General features: G+C 45.0%; 1 protein-coding gene across 1 annotated transcript in view; it reads left to right on the top strand.

Annotated features, from left to right (window-relative positions):
• The window catches only part of LOC135899970 (superkiller complex protein 8), a 47,776-nt gene extending 27,734 nt beyond the window's left edge, over positions 1 to 20,042 (top strand). Inside the window, exons 8-10 of the mRNA XM_065429380.2 lie at positions 9,203 to 9,296; positions 14,171 to 14,263; positions 19,853 to 20,042. Coding sequence (XP_065285452.1) covers positions 9,203 to 9,296; positions 14,171 to 14,263; positions 19,853 to 20,021 — 356 coding nt within the window. The 3' untranslated portion in view covers positions 20,022 to 20,042. The remainder of the gene's footprint in view (positions 1 to 9,202; positions 9,297 to 14,170; positions 14,264 to 19,852) is intronic.
• Positions 20,043 to 20,903: the final 861 nt, after the last annotated feature.

The following is a 20,903-nucleotide window of genomic DNA, read 5'->3' as shown; positions in this document are numbered from 1 at the left end:
GAGGTTGCTCACGAATGAAACGCTGAAAATCCTCCACTGACAACGCTCCATGAAGACGCTACACCCGCTACGCAGCATGAAGAAGCCCCACTCGCTGCACCGACGCCGCAGAAAATGACAACCCCGACCACGACGCGAACTGCCTTCGAAACGACGCCGCCACCCAGAAACGCTTCGACGATACGCCCCACCCGCGACTCAAATATGCGACGAAGCCGTAACCTGATGCCGAGGGCGACGTGCAATGCAAGAGCCAAGACATCCGACTTAGAAGTGGCTATCGACGGTCGGAAAGTCACTGCTCTAGTTGACACAGGAGCCGATTGCTCAGTGATGAATGGAACGTTCGCTGCGCAGCTGAGGAAAGTCACGACCGCTTGCGATGGCCCACAAATTCGCACCGCAGGTGGCCACCTCATTACGCCATCAGGACGATGCACAGCGCGAGTGACTGTCAGAGAACACACCTATCCTGCGACCTTTGTTGTGCTACCGCAATGCTCCCGCGAAGTGATCTTGGGCTTGGATTTCCTTAGTGAGCATCAGGCGATCATTGACCTGCGATCCAAGCTGATCATGCTTTTGACGAACGAGGCCATCCCTTCGATGACAACTCTGGGAAATCACTTTGCCCTGAGCATCCTGAAAGAAGAAGTGAGCGTCCCACCCCGTTCAAGCGTTATCGTTACCGTAGGTGCCATGAAAGCCATTAACTCTGAAGGCATCATCGAGGGGAACACGCAGTTGCTTCTAGACCGAGGAATTGGTATCGCAAGAGGCATCGCACATTTCCGCAACGGCCAGACCGAAGTACTGCTGACTAACTTCAGCGAAGAATACCGGCACATTAACATAGGAATGGCGATTGCTTTCTTCGACGAAATATCCGACATACGGGATTCCTTCGCCCTCTCCGACCCATCCGCAGAAGATTCGTCTGACCATGAGAACTCGCCCACTTTCAACATCAACCCAGCCCTGCCCCGGAACAGACAAGACCAGATCCAGATCCGCAATCTGCTTCGAAGTTACAGCCAGTGTTTTTCGTCATCGCCGAAGGTCCGACAAATGCCAATTGCCAAGCATCACATCATAACCGACCAGCACGCCCGACCTCTCCGTCAAAGCCCCTACCGTGTGTCGCCGCGAGAACGACAAGCCATCTGGAACTAAGTGGAAGAAATGCTTTGCGACGACGTCATTCAGCCATCAAACAGCCCATGGGCTGCACCAGTTGTTCTAGTGAGAAAGAAAGACGGCACACTTCGATTCTGCGTTGATTACCGCCGCTTGAACAACACAACAAAGAAGGACGTCTACCCCCTCCCCCACATCGACGACACACTGGACCAGCTCTGCAACGCCAAGTATTTCTCATCGATGGACCTGAAGAGCGGCTACTGGCAGATTGAGGTCGACGAAAGAGATAGCGAGGAGACAGCATTAATCACTCTGGATGGGCTCTTTGAGTTCAAGGTGATGCCATTTGGTCTCTCTTCCGCACCAGCGATGTTTCAGCGGGTGATGGATACAGTGCTGGCAGGCCTAAAGTGGCAAATTCATCTGGTATATTTAGATGACGTCGTTGTCTTCGCCTCGAACTTTCAAGAACACCTCAAAAGACTTCAGACAGTGCTAGATGCCATCAAGTCGTCTGGCCTAACTTTGAATGCTGAGAAGTGCCACTTTGCTTATGCAGAGCTGCTGTTTCTAGGCCACATCGTTAGCAGGGAGGGAGTACACCCAGACCCGCAGAAAACAGCCGCTATTGAACAGTTCCCACTGCTGGCCAATATGAAAGCTGTGCGCAGATTCCTCGGACTGTGCGCATATTACCGACGAATTGTGAAAAACTTTTCGCGCATCGCCGAGCCCCTGACCCATCTAACGAAGGCAAACGTGCCATTTAAATGGGAAGCGCCGCAAGCAGAAGCCTTCAAAGAACTCGAGCGCTGTTTACAGTCTTCACCAATCCTCGTGCATTTTGATGAAAACGCTGATACTGAGGTGCGTACCATCGCAAGCCGTGTGGGCCTAGGTGCCGTCCTCGTTCAAAAAAGCGACGGGCTGCAGGACGTCATCGCATACGCTAGCCGCTCCCTTTCCAAGACCAAGGCTAACTATTCGACGACTGAGAGGGAGTGCCTTGCCATCATCTGGGCTACGTCGAAATTCCGCCCCTACCTGTACAGACGACCGTTCAAGGTGGTCAGCAATCGCCACGTGCTGTGCTGGCTTGCCAATTTGAAGGACCCCTCTGGCCGCCTCGCTCGTTGGAGTCTTCGCCTCCAGGAGTTTGACGTCACCGTGGTTTACAAGTCCGGACTCAAACACTGACGCCGATTGCCTCTCACGAGCCCCTGTAGATGCGCCGCCACTGGACGACGATGAGGACGCCTTCCTGGGACCCATCAGCTCCAGCTCTTTTGCCCAGCAGCAACGCTCGGACCCAGACCTAAAATGCCCCATCGAGTACTTGGAAGGCAACATTTCTTTGCCCCCTGCCTCATACAAGCGAGGACTTTCTTCCTTCTGTGTACAGAATGATGTCCTCATGAAGAAGAACTTCGCAGCGAACAAAACAGCCTACCTCCTTGTTGTACCTGCTTGTCTCCGCGAAGAAGTTCTACAGGCTTCCCACGACAAGCCGACAGCGGGACATCTCGGGTTTACTCGCACTCTCCACCGCATTCAAGAAAAGTATTACTGGCCCCTCCTTTCTGCCGATGTCGTACATTATGTGAAAACCTGCCGAGGTTGTCAGTGACGAAAGACACCTCCCACCCGACCAGCAGGATTCCGAACCCCATTGAACCCCCCGCAAGACCCTTTCAGCAGATCGGTATGGACTTGCTTGGCCCCTTCCCAAAGTCAACGTCTGGAAATAAATGGATCATCATAGCGACCGACTACCTGACTCGCTACGCCGAGGCAAAAGCCCTACCGAACGGAACAGCAGCAAAAGTCACCAAATTTTTCGTGGAATGCATTCTTCTGCGACCCGGCGCCCCCGATGTACTCATCACGGACAGAGGAACAGCATTCACGGCGGAACTAACGCAAGCCATCCTGCGTTACAGCCAAACCACCCACCGGAGGACAACTGCGTACCATCCGCAGACCAACGGACTGACCGAGCGCCTGAACAAAACCATCGCCGATATGCTCGCCATGTATGTTGATGCCGAACACAAGACCTGGGACGTCATCCTGCCATTCGTCGTATTCGCCTACAACACCGCAGTGCAGGAGACCACCCAGACGACGCCTTTTGGGCTCGTCCACGGAAGGGAGGCCACGACCACGCTAGACGCCATGCTGCCCAATGTTACAGAAGAAGAAAACGTCGATGTCGCCGCCTACCTTCAACGCGCAGAAGAAGCTCGAAGGCTTGCCCGATTACGAATCAAAGACCAGCAGCGAACTGACACCAGACGTTACAACCTACGAAGACGCAACGCGGAATACAAGCCAGGGGACCAAGTCTGGGTTTGGACGCCCATTCGGCACCGTGGATTGAGTGAAAAGCTTTTGCGCCGCTATTTCGACCCATACAAGGTTCTTCGTCGGCTAGGTGAACTGGATTATGAAGTCATCCCTGACGCCATGACTGCATCCCAGCGACGCCGCATACGAGCAGAAGTTGTTCATGTCGTCCGCCTGAAGCCCTATTATACGCGCTAAAGGACGCTGCATTTTTACACTCTGTGTTTAATTTCGCACGATTCGTTTTATTTGTTGCTAGTCGCATTATTTCTTTTCATGCATCAAGTCGATGCCTCTTTGAGAGGGGAGTAATGCCGCGAATCTTTGCAGTGCTTGCTCACTCTTGAAGTCTGCCACCACGCCGCTTTATCGCTTTGTTTGCGACGCAAGACGCGCCCAGATTTATCCCGATAGAGCTCGCTATCAGCCTTAAATTGAGCGCAGATGACAGCGGCGGGCACTCTGTTCAACGACCGCCGAGCACGCTGGTCGCCTCGCTGCCGCTGGGTAATTCAGGGCATTGTGGGCGCAAGTCAGCCCAATAAACAGTCTTCCTTCAACGAACTTTTGTCCGTCCTCATCACCCCTGCGACTGCCGTCACCACTACGTGACAATATACATTAGTCATAAAGATAGTATCCCCTGAAGCTTCTCAAGCACACTAAAAGTGTGCTGGAAGAAAGCAAACTCCATTCAAAGCAGGCTCGGAAGACATTTACTGAAAACAATCATTTTTTTCTGGGCATGTTTTTGCTGGAAGTAACCCTCGATTGTCAAGGCCAATAGCTTGCCAAGCTAAATGTCCTAAATGTGACACAAGAGGATGTGTCTCACTTCAGTATTGGTTCATCCCTACTATCAACATGTACAGGAAGCCGCATGAAGAAAACAGAAAGCTGAATAAAGCCAAAACCAGCTTTGATTGAACTGCAGACAGTTAATTTGCACACAAATCCTCTTCTGCACCTCCAGCCATGACTGAATGCACGAATCTGGTGAACACACACGCATGCCACTAGAATGAATGAAGTGAAATTTCACAGCTGTGCTGATAGATGGTTCCATCGGTGAACTAGGCAGCGGCTTTACACCGAGGCATTCTTTATTACTGTGCAATTTAAAAATTGTTCATGTCAAAGAAGAGACAAAAATAAGTGGAGGCTTTTAACTTATTTCAGTGAAACGTTGTATAAAGTATATGCTGCTGTACTCAGTGACAGGTCAGAAACACAGCTGCAGGTATCCCTCACAAGAAATATGTATACAAGTGCCAGCAAATCGCATCTTTTACCCCCGAATGCAGAGATCTAACTTGGCTCGAACTTGACTTCTGGCAGTCTCACAACAGCTTCACTGTGCGTCCTAAATCGTACTCGAGCTTGCGGGCGACTTGCGAATGACTTGGCTGGGTCGGAGTCCGCTCAAGTTTCAAGTCTGCTCCTGGGCTAGCTTGAAACTGACTTCGTGTGTTATTCCAACATGGCAGCCTCCCGAATGGACGTCGTGCAGAGGACAGCTGCTTTTGAGCTTGCTTGCCACGCCACGGATGTAGCATTTTTAGAGGCGCAGCCCTTGCCGAAAATTCCACAACCAGCCCTACGTGACCAAGGGAATCCGATGGATCTCTATGACGACGAACAATTCCTCGGTCGCTACAGATTCACGAAGAACGCCGTGCGACAACGAACGCCGGGAAAGAAGGGACAACAGAGGATAGCCTGTGTGCCTCCCGTGCTGCAGTTGCTGATTGCTGTGATGTTTTACCGCGCTGGCACGTTTCAAACAGTCATTGGGGATCCGACTCACATTCCTCAGTCAACAGTGTGCCGTGCAGTTGGAAAAATGACTCTGCTCATCGCGAAGCACCTGCGCCCGATGCTGGTGCGCTTCCCACAGTCGCGGAAGGTATTGATTGCGAGTGTGTTTTCTCATCTACAATGACTACACATGCCATCACTAGTTATTAGCGCTCACGAACATATTTACACTCTGCATGCTGAACTGTCACGCACTCATCCACCGAATACGAAACATGTGCATGAGCATAATAAAAGGTAGCCCAAATAAGCCAGTCATGCAGAACATGTGCGCTTACCAGTTTTGTGGTGATCTCGCTTTTGTTTCGTGGCTTCCTCTTTCCGCATTTGCTTCAGGTTGTTCCAGCATTTTTTTCAGTTGCACGCGATCGTGCCACGTAATCCTGTGGTTGGCATTATATTGTTTTGCTATTTCTTTTCATGGCTGATTCTTCTTGGTCAACAACGCGACATGAGTTTTCTTGCATTCTACAATATGCTTGTAGTTGTTCACGAGTGTCGTCAGCAGGCTCTTTTCGTCTTCTGTAAAATGGGGTGCCGTCTTGCGTTGCGGTACATTCTTTTGGGAAAAGAGTGTACGTGAGTGCCACATTTCAGCGTCAAAGCCTGTTGACAGGGCAGTAATTTCGTACCAAATGCGACGCGCGGCCATCGTGCGAGCCCCGCAACTTGTTTTCCTGATAGACACTTTCCTAGCAGACGACACGCGCTGCCAATTTGCGATGTCTATGACTGTGCCACACTCTCCCTTGTGGGTGATATGGGGTTCTCCTCCGTGCTCTTGGAACAAAGGAACGACAACACAGTAGTGCAAACAATCACAAGGGCATTTATTGCGCCTTTCATAGATCAATGCCTGCTAGCCGAGTTGCTATCCACAAAACATGCCGATGGGCGCGCGACAAATCTCGAAGTCCGACTCACCGTGACTGGAAGCGAGCGAATATGTTCGCCCCATGCTGGATCCAAACGCCTGGTTGTTCGCGTGTACTGTCACGTGAACGGTGGTGCGTTCCAAGGCGGCCACGCGAGATAGTCTCGCAGAAGCGTGGGTCGGCACACGCGCGGCACGGCACGTCTGTCCCGCTTGCTGTCCCAAATCCCAGAGAAAGCATGCCTTCCGCTCCCGCACCCAAGTAACCTCGCAGCGGCGCGACACTCGCGCCATCTCTCGCACCGCGCTTGTACCACTCCAACCGCCGCGGGCGCCAGGCCACGCGAGCCGTGCGGGAAAACAGCATATCAGGGGATGCGTGAGAGTCGTGCATCCCCACACCCTGTCGTTGTTCTTGACAAACTCTCCATGCGAAGTAGACAAATCGTTTGCATGTGTCATTTTATTCATTTATTTTCTTTTTATTGGGTGCTGTCACCCATATGGGTCCGGACAGGTGACTCTACGGCGTTCGGTACTCCTAGTTTGCAGCAGATGTTGCAGTTTTTTTCTTGTTTATGACTCCGGCCTAGCGCGTTCGAATAGGTTGGCCTTTTCTTCAAAGGGTCACGGAGCCCGACCAGAACAAGGGCCGTCGCCTTCCTGCTGGAATTGCCTATAGGCAAAAAGGGACGCGCGAGCTCCCTCAGAAACCGACCGTATGCCTAGTCTCGACCTCTTGCATCTGTTTGCCGGCCGAGATGGCGCATAAACGCCTTGCGGCAATCAAGAACAAAAGCCGTTGAAAGACCACCATACGAACCAACCATTTGTTGCTTCTCTACAGCCAGCTATACAAATGCACAACAGGACCTCTAAGCTAAAAAGAAGCTAAAACCAAAATAAATGGGAATGTAAAATTAATTTGCAGTCAAATACACTCGCCTAAAAGTGGAGCACCAACTCAGCTTGAGTGTCAGCTTGAGCGTCTATGAAACGCAAAAGCCAACTTGGGCGTTTTGAAGTCTGCTTCTTGCTTCGGGCCGAGTTCGTGAAGTCAAGCCCAAACACGATCCAAGTTAGTGCATTCGGGGTTAGTCTCCATCTCCTTCCTTATCCTTTGTATCCATGTCTCCACCTCAGCTTTGTCCAGGCATTTTGTTAAGAAATTCCTCATGCTACTGGGCAACTGGGCACTATTCCTCTCATGAGGCGTAAGTGATATGCTTGTCTATAAAGGTATCTGCTAGGCCATTAATATCATTGTGAATTTTTGCACTAAACAAATGGGGGAAAAGTATCTTTCTTTGTCCCTGTCTTCTTTTTTGCAAAAATTCACGATGAATCAATTCCAACTAGGCCTGCTCACAGTCATGCTTCATTAATATCATGTCGCATCTTTTCAGTGACCCATACACGAGGTGGGGCGAGAAGGTACATTAAACAAATCAGAAAAATCTCTCTCCTAATCGCTTTCTTAAATGCCATGTTAGTGCTGTGAGCTTTCTTCATGGGCATGCCTGGTGATTTGGGTTGTTGACCTGTTTGGTGCGGGATTGTTGCTGAGACGAGACTCCTTCTTGAGATGGCAGGATTTGTAAGGAAATCCAAATAAGACAAAATGTTCACAGGAAAATAGTGGCTCGAAGGGATCAAGTGTGGGTGAACAAAAGAAGCCTCAGCCTTCTTCACTCAGGGCTTATTCACACCAGCTACTGAGAGAAGTCGCATGTCTGACTGTGTCTGGCAACCAAGGAGTGACTGGTGGCATTCAGTGTTCACACCAGCAAGCGTGACCTGCCCATCGTGATACTGAAATGTCTTGCAATATCTGCCGCTCATCCTGCTTGCACCACCATTGCAATGTAAGATAAGTGTTAGCATATACCGACATCCTGCTCCTGACCACTGATTGGTATGCGATTGCAGTCGTGAAGTTATAAAATAGAGCGACGAATTACTGACCCAAAACATTCACTTTTTGATGAAGTTGACCATTTGTGGCCAGTCGCTTTGCTATCAACTTGGTTGCCATTGTGATTGAGCCCTTATTGTTGACTTACACGGGAAGTATATTTCTTCAAACATCAGGCACTTGCATCATGCATTTTTGGAAGGAGCCTCTACTGTATTCTTGCCTTGTCACTGACTATAGCACCTCCTACTTTTGACCATGTTGTACTCTTGACCATGAACAAATTTGAAAAGAAAAAGGTAAAAAGCAGAGGCAGCAAACATTATGGCTGTTAATCATTCATGCTGCAATTACTTCAAATAAAGGTATATTTTTTTTTGCAAGCAGGAATATTGATGGCAGGCTGATCGAAGCTTACTTATTACGAAGCAGGCTATTTTGCAATTGCTGTTCCAGAAGCTTACTCTTCTGGAACAGCAATTCACTTAATGAATGAAAAGTGAAAAGAACTAAGGGACTCAATTTTTTTTTGTTCGTAACAGCCACTTGAAACCAGCAGACAATCACTTAACGTACAGTAATCTATGGCGAACATATAAAAGATGGCCCATTTAAGTGCAGACACCAGAGCCAGGAAATGACCCAGTTGTGTTTGTTTCCTCATCATGTGTTCAGGCATAGCACGACATAACATAAAATTTTGAGCAGGTATAGGTGGTGTCCAAATCCGTGCTCCCATCGAGTAAAGGAAACCAATCTCAAAGGTAAAGCTTTTGCTGACTACATGCACCAGAAGCACTCACAGAGTCTGAAACATGCCCTGAAAGCCATGTTTTAGATACTACCTGTACTTGTGTTTAAACCAACAATCGTGCATTATCTATCCACGCATTCTAATTCAAACAGCCATAGCCATATGCATGGCTATGGCTGGTTGCATTGGGAGATGACAAATGTTGTTTTTTTTTTTTGTTAGACTTATCTCATGCACCATACAACTTTCCGCAGCATTGATTTAGGCATATTTCGCACTGTACTTCGCCAACTGACTGTGAGGTTCACATGTTTCTCAAATGAGTTTCATAAAGCTTATGTTCTTGTGATTTCAGGTCATGCCATGCCTATCAGGTCATTAACATTCTCACCAGACTCTCAGATGCTAGTCACTGCATCTGACGATTGCCACATCAAGGTATATGATGTGTAAGTGGTGCTCATTGCTTGTAACTAATGCAACAGACTCGAATGGAAATCATATCATTGTTTCTTTTCGATGCATATGATGAATGTATAGTTGTTCGTCTGACTTCCCTTGAAGTGGTGCAATTAATGTTTTGCAGACAAGGCTATTTTGCATTTAGATGCATATTGACGTAACGCTTTCATTTGAGAACTGCTTCTGTTCTTCACTGTGACAGCACTCAGTTGTGAGAATCCAGCAACGAGAACATAATGGAAGTGTACCGGGCATACATGACGTTATATTGACAGTTTGGGTGGCTTGCTACACATTGCCTCAGTGAAAGCGCATGAATGTGAAATCATTACCGCTTCTGCCCTGTTACTGTGCGATCAACTGTTGGAAATGCAACTAGGTATTTAATGACGCATTGTGCACCATTCATGCTGCATAATGTGGAGTGGTAAAGCAAAGACATGTGCAGTAGTTGGTTGCAAAAATAGTGACTGGCATATTAAGGAATGGAATGAATCTGTGTGGCCAAGTTCATGAATCGCTGCTACAACTGCCCATGTTACCAGCACTTTGAGATGTATGGGTTTCCTCAATGGATAAAATAATTCATTCATCTGCCAGCGTTTTATCGCTAACAAAGAAAGGGCTTCAGCCCCAGAACGTCTGCAAGAGTAAGTACTGCTCGTTACACAATGACAAAGGGAGTAGCATCGCTTCCTGGTATGGTAAGTTTCTCAAACGTTATCTACACTCGTCCACCCCAACTCGCACGCAAACTTATACCCCCTCTGTCGCCAATGTATCAAGAATAAGTTAATGGGCACACACTTGAATCAATGCACCGAAGCATGAGTGATTGTGACTACACAGACAGCACACGGATGTTGGAAGTTGAACATTTCGTGACAGTCCACAAAGTAAGTGAGTGACTAGCGATAATACATATTTGCTTCTAGCTATTAAGAAGTACAGGACATCTATGTTCCAAGCCCTTGTGTGCAGCAAGAACATCTATCACAACTGAGCACACTCGCGGGCTATTAGGCAGAAAATAAACAGATGGCAACTGTGCTGAGGAACTTTGCTGAGTCAGAAACATGACAAGCCGTTGCTTCATAGCGTTTGTCAAACAAAGAACGAAGAGCGAAACACACTAATCCTGATTTTATTTATCAGCAGAAAGTCTGGACAGCTTGGAATACATTTCTAGCCTTGCGTTTAGTAAATGCATTGTGTACCATGCTCATGCCATTTGGACGGGGCGTAATGGGTTCCTAACATGCTTACATGTCCTCTGGAGCTGTGGCCAAAGCTTTATCTCATCCACCCAGTCACCGTCTACAATATCTGTCAAAATAGAGGTTTGCTGAGCAGCACCGGGGTGTCATAAACATCCATTGTAAACACCGAGTCAGCGGACGCAGCTGAGGCAAGCCATGGACACATCACCACATGAACAAACATAGCAGCGTCCGGGGGATCATTGTGAAAAGGTTCTATGCAGTCCAAACTGACTACAACAAACTCGCATCCGACACAAAAATACCTTTGTTATATTTGATATTTGTTATAAGCATATAGTGGTTACACAATGGTATCGGCAAGGAACACTTGAGATTTACCTTTTATTATCTGATAATTTGTTTTATACATGTTCATTGTATAGAGTTTCAACTTTTATTGAAGTAATTGGAGAGCTGTTCCAGTTTTTGTTATATACTTCGCTATGTTGGTATCGACTGTGGCCCGCTGCCAATATTGTCACATTGGAGTGACGAGGAAGAAGCAGACTGTAGCACCATGGCAAGTCTCAAAACCAACTCCTTATTGGGTATACCTGTGCCCACAAAAACAATTTATGCTTAAGCAGAACTATAGCGAAAAGCACTTGCGCCTATTGTTGAAATCTGATCTTTGGATCAGATGCATGCGCTATTTATACATGACTCGTTGAACCTCCCTGTGTAATTGCTGGCACTTTCATAAATTCTAGAATGTACACCACAATTTTTGTTGTGCACACAATCTGATTACACAAGGCCTGGCAACAACATAAATAACAGATAGAATCAATGATAACATTCGAGAAACGTTCGATACAGAAAGGTGTGTCTTGTGCTGGGCGATAACTTTGAATACTTGTTGGCCGGTGAATGACAGTCCGTGGGAAAGATTAATAAGTGTGCATGGCAATATTGTCTTTCTAAACAGGCTTGGGAGTAAAAGTTGCCTACTTTCGACTTCTTCACAGAGAAGACGTGAACAAAGTAAAGAATTAATCTTAAAAGCTGTGCTTCATGTGAGCATGAGTACATGAATTTCTTTTGAGACAACACTGTCATTGAGGTCAAGCAAGAATGTATTCTTTATCGAAGCCCGGTGTGTTACATGTCGGGGCCACAAGGTGGAATGGACACATATGCAGGCATTAAACTCCATCATGTGCATTATTTCATGGCTTCTCCACAAATTCACACATCTAAATGGCAATGAATCCAGTCTTGCTTAACCACTTTTCATATATCTTTTTCTGTGGATGGTGACTGACAAAACGAGCAAAAGTACATGTGGAGAAGAAAACGTGTTTGTGGACAAACTTCTTGTCAGCATTATGCTTGCATTGCTTTATCATTTATGTCAACAAGATAACAAGATAGACAGCACAGGCATGGTAATGTCTGCAAATACCTACCATTGCATTGAGGAAAGACACTGGAAGTTATGTCTTGCAAAAGCAGAAGTATAGTATATTTTTGATAATTTGGCTCTGGCCAATTTGAATTTCCAGCTAATTTGATCCTGACTGATGGTCGCAGCTGGCACTCATACACTCCTATGGGCCAAAACTTTAGTTATTTTGATCCTGAATTTTGCCCTTACCAGATGATTCAAACTTGACATGTCGACACGAGCGCGCCTCACCCAAGTGGTGACTCCAGTGGTTGCAATCTGTCTTGGCAGTGGTAGAGGCAAGTGAACGCATTGAACGCATGTCATCTCCTGCTGAAAGTGCCTATTTTGGCCTGCACTAAGAAGATTTTCAAGCAAAAATAGATATTCAAAATGAATGATTGCAATATTTACCGAAATGTGATGCACACCTTCTCTTGCAAAAAAATTGGTTCAGAAATTACCTGTAGAGTGCAGTCGGATATGAAACTAAACTGCATTGTTATCATTTACAACATCCAAGCTTCATCGCCATTGCTGTCACAAGATGATAACAGAGCAAGTTCTCATGTATGATGATGGCAACATGCCGCTTTCATTCTTTGATTACAAAAGCCATTCAATATATAAGTTATTTTAGATTGCTAAGATAGCACCAACAAGTCATGTTACTACATGTTCTTGCTGTTCCGAAGAATCGCAAGCACTAGCGTAACCATGAGCTAGTATCTCATTTACAATTGTTGTGAAGTCATTTGGTAAATGCACAATATTAAATGTGCAATGAACCATACAGGGGATGGCATGTTGACCATAGACAGTGATAAAATGCTGTCTGAGAGCCATGGCAATGGACATTAAGTGTACATAAATTTTCGTTCTGTGAAAGTTCGCTGGTTTCATCCTTTTCTGACTGCGAGCATTGGTGGCATGCTACTTTTTCTTGCTACGCACTCCAGTGCGCAATATATTTCTGCTTCATTTAGGAGCTCTTATTTCATTTCCACGTTAGTTTTCAACTTTCAGTCCATAGAAAGTGAGTAGTACACATTCAATTTGGGGGCATGTTAGAATTGGACAAGTACTGGTAAATGAATAATCATTGTGGTTTGGCATTTATTATGCTTCTTGTTTAATTCAACCTGCTGGATAATTAAATAAATTTGGATATCTCCATCAAGGTCGAATTAATGGAAGTCGACTGTATTGCCAAAAATGATTGTTCGAAGGTACTGCTCCTGTTAGTTTATTCTAGTTTCCTGTTTACCACAGCACTATCCTTAGATTATGAAAAGGTATAAAGTGATGCATGGTGTGGTGGGTAGCTTGTTACTTGTTATTGAAGCAAGCGTTAGTGAAGCCCATAATTAGATGCACTGTCAGTCATTTTGTCATAACTCATTCGTGCAGTTCCTTGGTTGTTGTAGTGCAGGCAGAACGACAGACACATAGCAGGTACATTAGGCAACAAACAGCGCTGTTTGTTGCCTAATGTGCCTTTTTTTGTGCCCGCCGTTCTGCCTGTGCTACAACGAAGTAGAAAATGCCCTACCAACAAGGAGGCCCATATACTACTGTCATACGTATTGTAAGGTTCCACACTTACTTTCAGAAGCGCACAAAGCAGTCCCTGAAACATTCACTACTGTCAATCCTGATTGAAAAGCTCGACTGTCACATAATATATAATGCTCAGTACACCGATTATTGCACAAGTAAAACCACCATGTATACATAACTTTTTCAGCTAAACCATAATCTCATTTGTACTCAAAACTCACAAAGAGGTGGCATTCTGTGATGCATGTTGTTGAACGCCATGTTCATGTGCATTACTTGTTTGAATAAATCAAGAATAAATTATAAGTGTCATCCGCAGTGATGCCAGATTAACAAGATCACCTGAACAAGGGGGCGGCACCATATGTCATAGTTAAAGTGAAACAAAGCACACACTGTGTTTAACTGTTACAGCCAGTGGTTCAGCCAAAAGGGTCATGCATTCCTGACACACTATTATAACATGTATGCAGCATTTACTAGGAGCTGTAGATAGCATATTCAACAAGAAAAGGTGAGAGGACAAAAGCCGTTGTGTGCTTGATGATAAATTCCAGGAAGAGGGCAACGAAGAATTTTGTCTTCTGTGTGCAGTAACTCTGCATTTAGAGTGCAAACTTTTGCTTACCTGATTGTTGACCGTTTGTTGCAGCCAACACGCTGATCTTGTGACTACACTTTCTGGCCATGGTTCCTGGGTGCTGCATGTGGCCTTCTGCTCGGACAACACCCACTTTGCTTCAAGGTAACTGTTGCCCTTTAGATGTTGGCCTGTTTTAAGCTTGTGTGCTTAGGTTTATGTGCATGTTAAAAAAAAACCAGGTGGTCGAAGTTAATCCGGAGCCCCCACTACAGTATCCCCCATTACCTGTATGATGCTTCGATATGTTAAATCCCACATTTTCATTGGATTCTGTTTCCCAAAATACAGCTTTTACTTGAGGTAGTCTGTAAAAGAAATAGAATTTCTGCATTCACATATTATTGCAGCCTGACTGCAAGTCAAGTAATGATTGGTCTTCTGGTTTACAGCATAAATTATGTGTTTGCACTAAATGCGTTGTTGCCTTCACGCCTGGTTGTCTCCTTTAGTGGCTATTCGTCTGGCATGAAACTCTGAATGGCTAAAGATGGTGAGGATTAATTCTGAAGAATTTTGGAAAAAAATATATTTTTGTATATGGCTTGTTTTTCACACCCACAACCATAATTTTATACCATATCAAAATACTGTCTTTTTTGAATAATTGCACTAAGTTGCTTAAAAATCATTTTTTCATGCATATGGTAGGAAAGAGCAAAAAAAGAAGCCTGTGGTGTGATATCTTGAGTTTCTTACCACTGGCACCTACCATGTTAGTACTATAATTCAAAAGCAATTTTTTTTTCGTTTATTTTCACATCAGCTCTTTGACCAGGAGAGAAGCAAAATGACAGAGAACAATATATGAAAGGTCATCCAGACCGACCAAAATGCCACCTCAAATTGGTCTTTGTCGTTATGTGGTCTTTGACCTCAGGGCCTCCTCCTGTATATTATTCCCTTGTACTGTATCTTGTCTATTAATAATAAAACCTCATTCATTCATTCAGGTGCTCTTAGTTACTGGGCAGGATTCACGAATGTGAAGTTCTGTCTGCTTTTGCAAGTAGGACATATGCCTTTGTATTTTGTGCATTTTTCCTGTTGTCTGGTTGCACTCATCTGACTTTCTGCAGGGTATGTTGATGTTCAGTGATTGTTCAATACCTGAACAGCAGTAGATCGCTTTGGCAGCCAGAAACAAAAAAATGCCTGAATGAAAAAGAGAGCAACCAAAGTCTAGCTTCTGAAGGTGCAATCTCATTTCATAAGGAGGCTTTCCGCAGACAGTAGTACACTGCATGGAATATCCAACACGCACTTATGTTTGAGGCTGTTGCATGTGTATTGGCATTGAATGCTGGAACAATGGGGGACACGGACGGCAGCATCAGTGCTGATAGCAACATATTGTCACAATTTGTAAGACCACAATGTGTTAGAAACGTTTTTGTGTTGCATGTTCTCGTTGAAGCACAGTCGCTATGCATTAACGATTGTCTTGCTGCCAACACATTTACAACAGCAGCCCATTCTGAAGACAGGACAAGCGTCCTGTCTTCTTCTAGTCTTCATCTGTGTCCCTTCGTGCTACAAACCAAGAATGTGTCACATAAAGAGCTACCCTGCTGCCATGTTGCTCCTTTCACCACTTACTTTTATAGGACTCGTGTATAGTCTCTTATGTGAACTTATAGGTAAGTTTGCTGAGGTGATGTTCTAGGGACCAATTTACTTCTTACATGGGGTCACTTAGCTTTATGATGATGTTCCTTTCCGTTCCTCAAAAGCAAGTTGGTAATCCCGAACAGGTTGATGCTCTTGTTTAATAGGGGATGCGGCACTGAAATCCTGATTTTCATCAGGAATATGCATTTTCTAACTTTGTTTTGAATTTCTAAGCATATAAAGGGGCTCATTGCCAAGTTTGGTCATTATCTGTGTGACAGAAAAAAAGAAAATGAGCTTTTTCACCCGGCTGTTGCATTGGTTTTTGCATGTTTTGAGATCTTTGGATCGATTTTTCTGTTTCCACTTTTGGGCTAAATCGCACTTCCGGGAAAACAATTGCTTCGGAACTGCAAAGGCGAAAACTGCTTATAAGGTTGTTTCTTGGCTGATAATTTGTCGGGAACAGGAATATGGGAATCTTTAATTTCTGTATTGCTTCTACAAAAAAAAAAAAAAACCTTGATTTCTGCATCACAGTAACAACATAAAAAAAAAATCAAGTGATGCTGTTTCTACAGAAGAAATAATAAGATTGCAAGTGCTGGCCCCTGTCCTGTAATATAGGGCATCCAAAAGATATTCATTTAGAAAAATGTTATCTAACTTGATAACTTTTAAAATGATAGTTTTTCTAAGGTGACACTTATTTGCTCAATGGAACATATGTAACCTTCTTCTTTCTGTTTGCATTAGTTTAATCAAATTTACTACGTGTTCTGACAACAAAAAGACAAAGCCGAATTTTATTTAAATTGGTGTATCGGTTCAAAAAATTGACCTAGGTCATCAGCCCCGCATCCCCCTTTAAAGGCACCCTGAACCAACCCTCAAGCTTGGTGAAAAAAATTCAGTCTGCTGATAGCATACGCTCAGGAATGGAAGTTCTGCACCAATTGCACCAAAAAACTAACTTTGAATGATGTCGCTATATTTTGCAGGATGTTCATGTTCAGTGGCAATCAAGCAGTGATGGGTTGGCTAGCATTTAGCCCTAGAAGCCAAACGAAAGCAATCTATTTCAGCGTCGGCATTTTTGGAGTGAGGGTGTGCTTGGTGGTGTATTGTAAATTAAGCCGCAGGAAATCGAAAATCTTTTGTGCTATACAATGCATTACGAATGCTTCATATAAGTCTTACATGTTTGCGTATTATGCGGACTAGCTAAAGATTATTTGAACTGGCACTCTTTTAATGGGACAGTCGGGAAAGAAAGCCACGCTCTCAGCTAATGAATAAGTTGTACGGTCTGTCGTTATACATTTTAGGACTCGCTTATATGCCCTATTAGTAAATATGCATCAATTAATAGCGAACGCCATGCGTGTAACATAAAGATACCTAGTTTGCATGTGCCCGTGCAATCTTTTGACCAGAAATATCCAATGGCAACCGTGATTTCATCACTCAGATTTGTACTTCTGGTGCTCTATATTCTGCACCACCACACCATACAAAATCAGACTTTTACAGCTGCAAAACGCAAACCGGGGATGTAAAGTTTCGTCTTAGTCTACCGTAGTGGCTGAATGGTGGTCGTAAAGGATTGACTAATACACGAACAACAGAAATAGCATTTGCAGCAATGATGTCTATGACACGACTTGCGCAGATAGATTCCAAAAATTTTAAAAACCATTGTTTGGCATTCAAAATAATGGTCGCCGTTTTTTATTGACCTTATGGGGCAGCCCTAATAATAAAATTTCTGCAACATTTTGGTTGATAACGCTGATTGGAAAGCCAGTGAACACATTTTTTCCCTTTATTGACCAATAAAGTAACTTCGCATTATTCTTTGGTACTCTGCTATGCCAACTGAATGCCACTAAGAAAAAAAAAAAAATAACTGAGGGTATCATGCGAAAGGCGCTCACTGTATGTTGATGGTTGTGTTGTTCATGGTTGCCACAGTCAGTTTTCTTGTTCATTGTGCATGAATACATCTGATTAGCTAACTTTATATACTTACGTAGTCGACGAGATGTCAATTAAAAAGTTGTGGAGGAGGTAGAAACATGAGCGATAACTGGATTTAAAGCAACCTAGTATTTGAATTATCCCATATCATTATCCAATAAGTGAAGCATAATTAATATTACATAATCAAACTTAAATGTTAGTTGCTTGTGCACAATAAAAAAAAAGAACTCTTGACTAGCAATAACAAAAGCCTATTAGTATACAGTGGGTGCCCTTTGCATAAATTCCTTGGTTATTTTCCTTTCCATGGCCACATTTAGTTGACACGTCTGGCATGTAGCCTAATAGTGGCTTGCGAGGGAGGCAAATGGGTTTCCTTTGTCGGTTGTATGACTTTTTTCTTTCTTTTGTGAACGTTCCTCCACCTTGTGGGCTACCGCAGAATGATTCGCCATAACCTAATAGTGTTCTGTAAGGTCAAATAAAACACACCTTTTGTTAATTTGTCTGCATTTCACTGATGTTGAGCTTTACCTAGCATGCTCCAAAACTCGTATCTTCTGCTCCAAAATGAACAATTCCTATGTCAAATCTGCGCCAATGTGCCAAATTTGCTGCTCCCAAAGCTGTTCCAAAACTCCCTTGGCTGCTTCCATCCCTGAACGCTGCTCTGAACAGCCAAACTTTGCAGTCGTGCGTGGTGCGTGGAGTTCACAAGCAGAGGGCGAAGTCATCTTTTTCTCAAGATACTGTCTTTTCAACAGAAGCCTTCACTCTTTTCGGGTGCTGTATTTTGTCATATAGCATATTCCCATATGAGGCTGCTATTGGCCAATAGCTGACAACGATCAAGAAGGGTGTTTGGATCAGTGCACTTCTTCCTACTGTTACTGTGTATATTTATTGACACAGTTTAATAAACAGTCAAAGATATGCGAAGTTATGCTTTTCAATTTCAATAACAATTACATACTTCTGGAAGAAGCTTACCATCATCTGCTCACACTCGGTTGCTGCCACCCACATAATCACTAAACTTTTGCCAGACTGCTTACTGGTGTCATAGTTGTCAGGTCTCACTAATTTCGATTAGTTTTGAACGTTCAGCTAGCGTCTAACTACACATAACTTAAGGTGAGATCACACACACACTCACCAGCACATGCTCTCTGTTCGCTAGAAACCTTGGCGGACTTCGCATCGTACTGACAGCGCTTCAATATGTGCAAGTTGGATGTGGCTACTGTCTTTTAGTCAAGATGGTGGAGGACAAAGCGAGTCTGCGTCACATAGCACGGCCACGCAGGAGCATATGAGCGCACTCAAGCCCTGTCATGCACAAAGCAAACGCTGTGCATACACATGTAGCCGCAGCCTGCATTGTAGCGTAGATACCACAGCCGTCGCAAGGTGCCAAGACGTGTCCGCTTGCTTAGGACAACCATGTTTGGCATGCTGTAGGTGCCAAAATCTGATATAGTGGTGTCTATGTGAACATCCAAAATCAAATGTGAACTGCATGCCACAGTGATGTTCAGTAGGCTGAACGTAGTGGAAAAGCCCGGCTCAGCTGTAGCCTTCGTAGTGCAAGGCATTGAAGAAGGAGTGGGAGCACCTTGAAGGGGACCTTTGATTGCTAATAACTCTGCTTCTGCTGAACACATTAAAGTACTTTTTGCGGCTTCCTGAAACAGTCTAACTGCAAATGCATTTCTCGACTTCAATAAAAAGTGGTTCATTACCCCTTTAAGACCGTGACCTTTTTATCATCCTAGACACCCTGCAGTATACCGCGCGCAAAATTTTGTAGGTAGGCTTTTCCTCACACTTAGATCAACACAGCTGAGATAGCCATGTTCACACTCGAAGCATTGTTGATGCCGAAAGTCATGCCAGTAGTGGTGAAGTTTACATGCTCATACCTTACTTCTGACATTTCAGTTTTGTTTCTTACTTATATAAAGGACTTGGTTTGTTAGGCGGCCAGTTTGTGTTTGTGCTACATGCCTTTTTTCATTCATCTTGTTTCTTGCTTAACTACAGGCAGTGCCACAGTGTGCGTAACCCTGTGAGTATAATTAATGTCCTCTGGACTTGCAGTTCATCAGACCGGACAGTGAAAGTGTGGGACCTGCCAGCGAAGGAGTGCGTCCACACATTCAGCGAGCACACAGATCAGGTCTGGTGCACCAAGTACAACCCCATGGGGAATCGCCTGGTTTCAGTCTCTGAAGACAAAAGCATCATCATCTATGACTGCCCTGTGTAAATAAACTCTCCCATCACTGCATTTCCAATTTTCTTGCTGATTTGTGTATTACTAGGCACACTTGACAGTGGAAAGGAGATACGGATACTTTTCCCGGCATCCTTCAAGTTCACCAGACCGCATCGAATCGCAGTCGCACCCAATTAAGGTGCTCAGAAGCACGTGTAACACGATCCCTGACCTGTCAGACAAGTTGGTGAATCCCTACCCGAGGTGCCGCACATCCAGACAAGTTGGTGGCCCCCACCTCGTGCGCTGCACATGGAGCTATTGTCCCACTGCTTGACTCTTCCTGAAAGTGCAACGGGAACCTGGCACGGTACCAGATAATCTGGGTCCCGAGCGAAGTTGTTTTGCGGCTCTGAAAGGTCACTCAAAAACAACACGTCTGCCCCCCGTTGAGCGCATGCAAACCCGGAGGCAATGCTATGCCAAGTCATCCCTCGGACAGTGAAGCCCATGGAGTGAGCCCCTGAGCCGAACGTGACTGCACTTGCACGGGCACCTGCCATTGGAGGAAAATGACGGCACCTGAGCAGGCTCGACGATTGACTGAAAATGATGTGACCTCAAGACACCGAAGGGGTTAAAAGCCAGAGACAGGGAGCAGAGAGGAGCATTGCTTCATTCATTGATTTCTTTCGGGCTTCTTGCCACAGGCCGCAGCGTCCAACTTGCTGCCGGCCATCAGTGAATTTGTTACTGTTAATTTCTTTGTATTCACTGTAAATAATGTAAATAAACCTCCAGTTCTCATCTCAACATCCTCCTCAACATCGGCCAACTCCCGCACTCAATGGCAAGATCCAATCACTGGTGGACAGCGGTGAGATTGTCCTCCATATACAATAATTGGTGGCAGCGGTAGGATGAACCTTCGTC

This window comes from Dermacentor albipictus, chromosome 4 (genome assembly GCF_038994185.2).
Source record: "Dermacentor albipictus isolate Rhodes 1998 colony chromosome 4, USDA_Dalb.pri_finalv2, whole genome shotgun sequence".
NCBI lineage: Eukaryota > Metazoa > Arthropoda > Arachnida > Ixodida > Ixodidae > Dermacentor > Dermacentor albipictus.
Note: the sequence above shows the minus strand (reverse complement) of the source record. Positions and strands in the feature narration are given on the sequence as shown.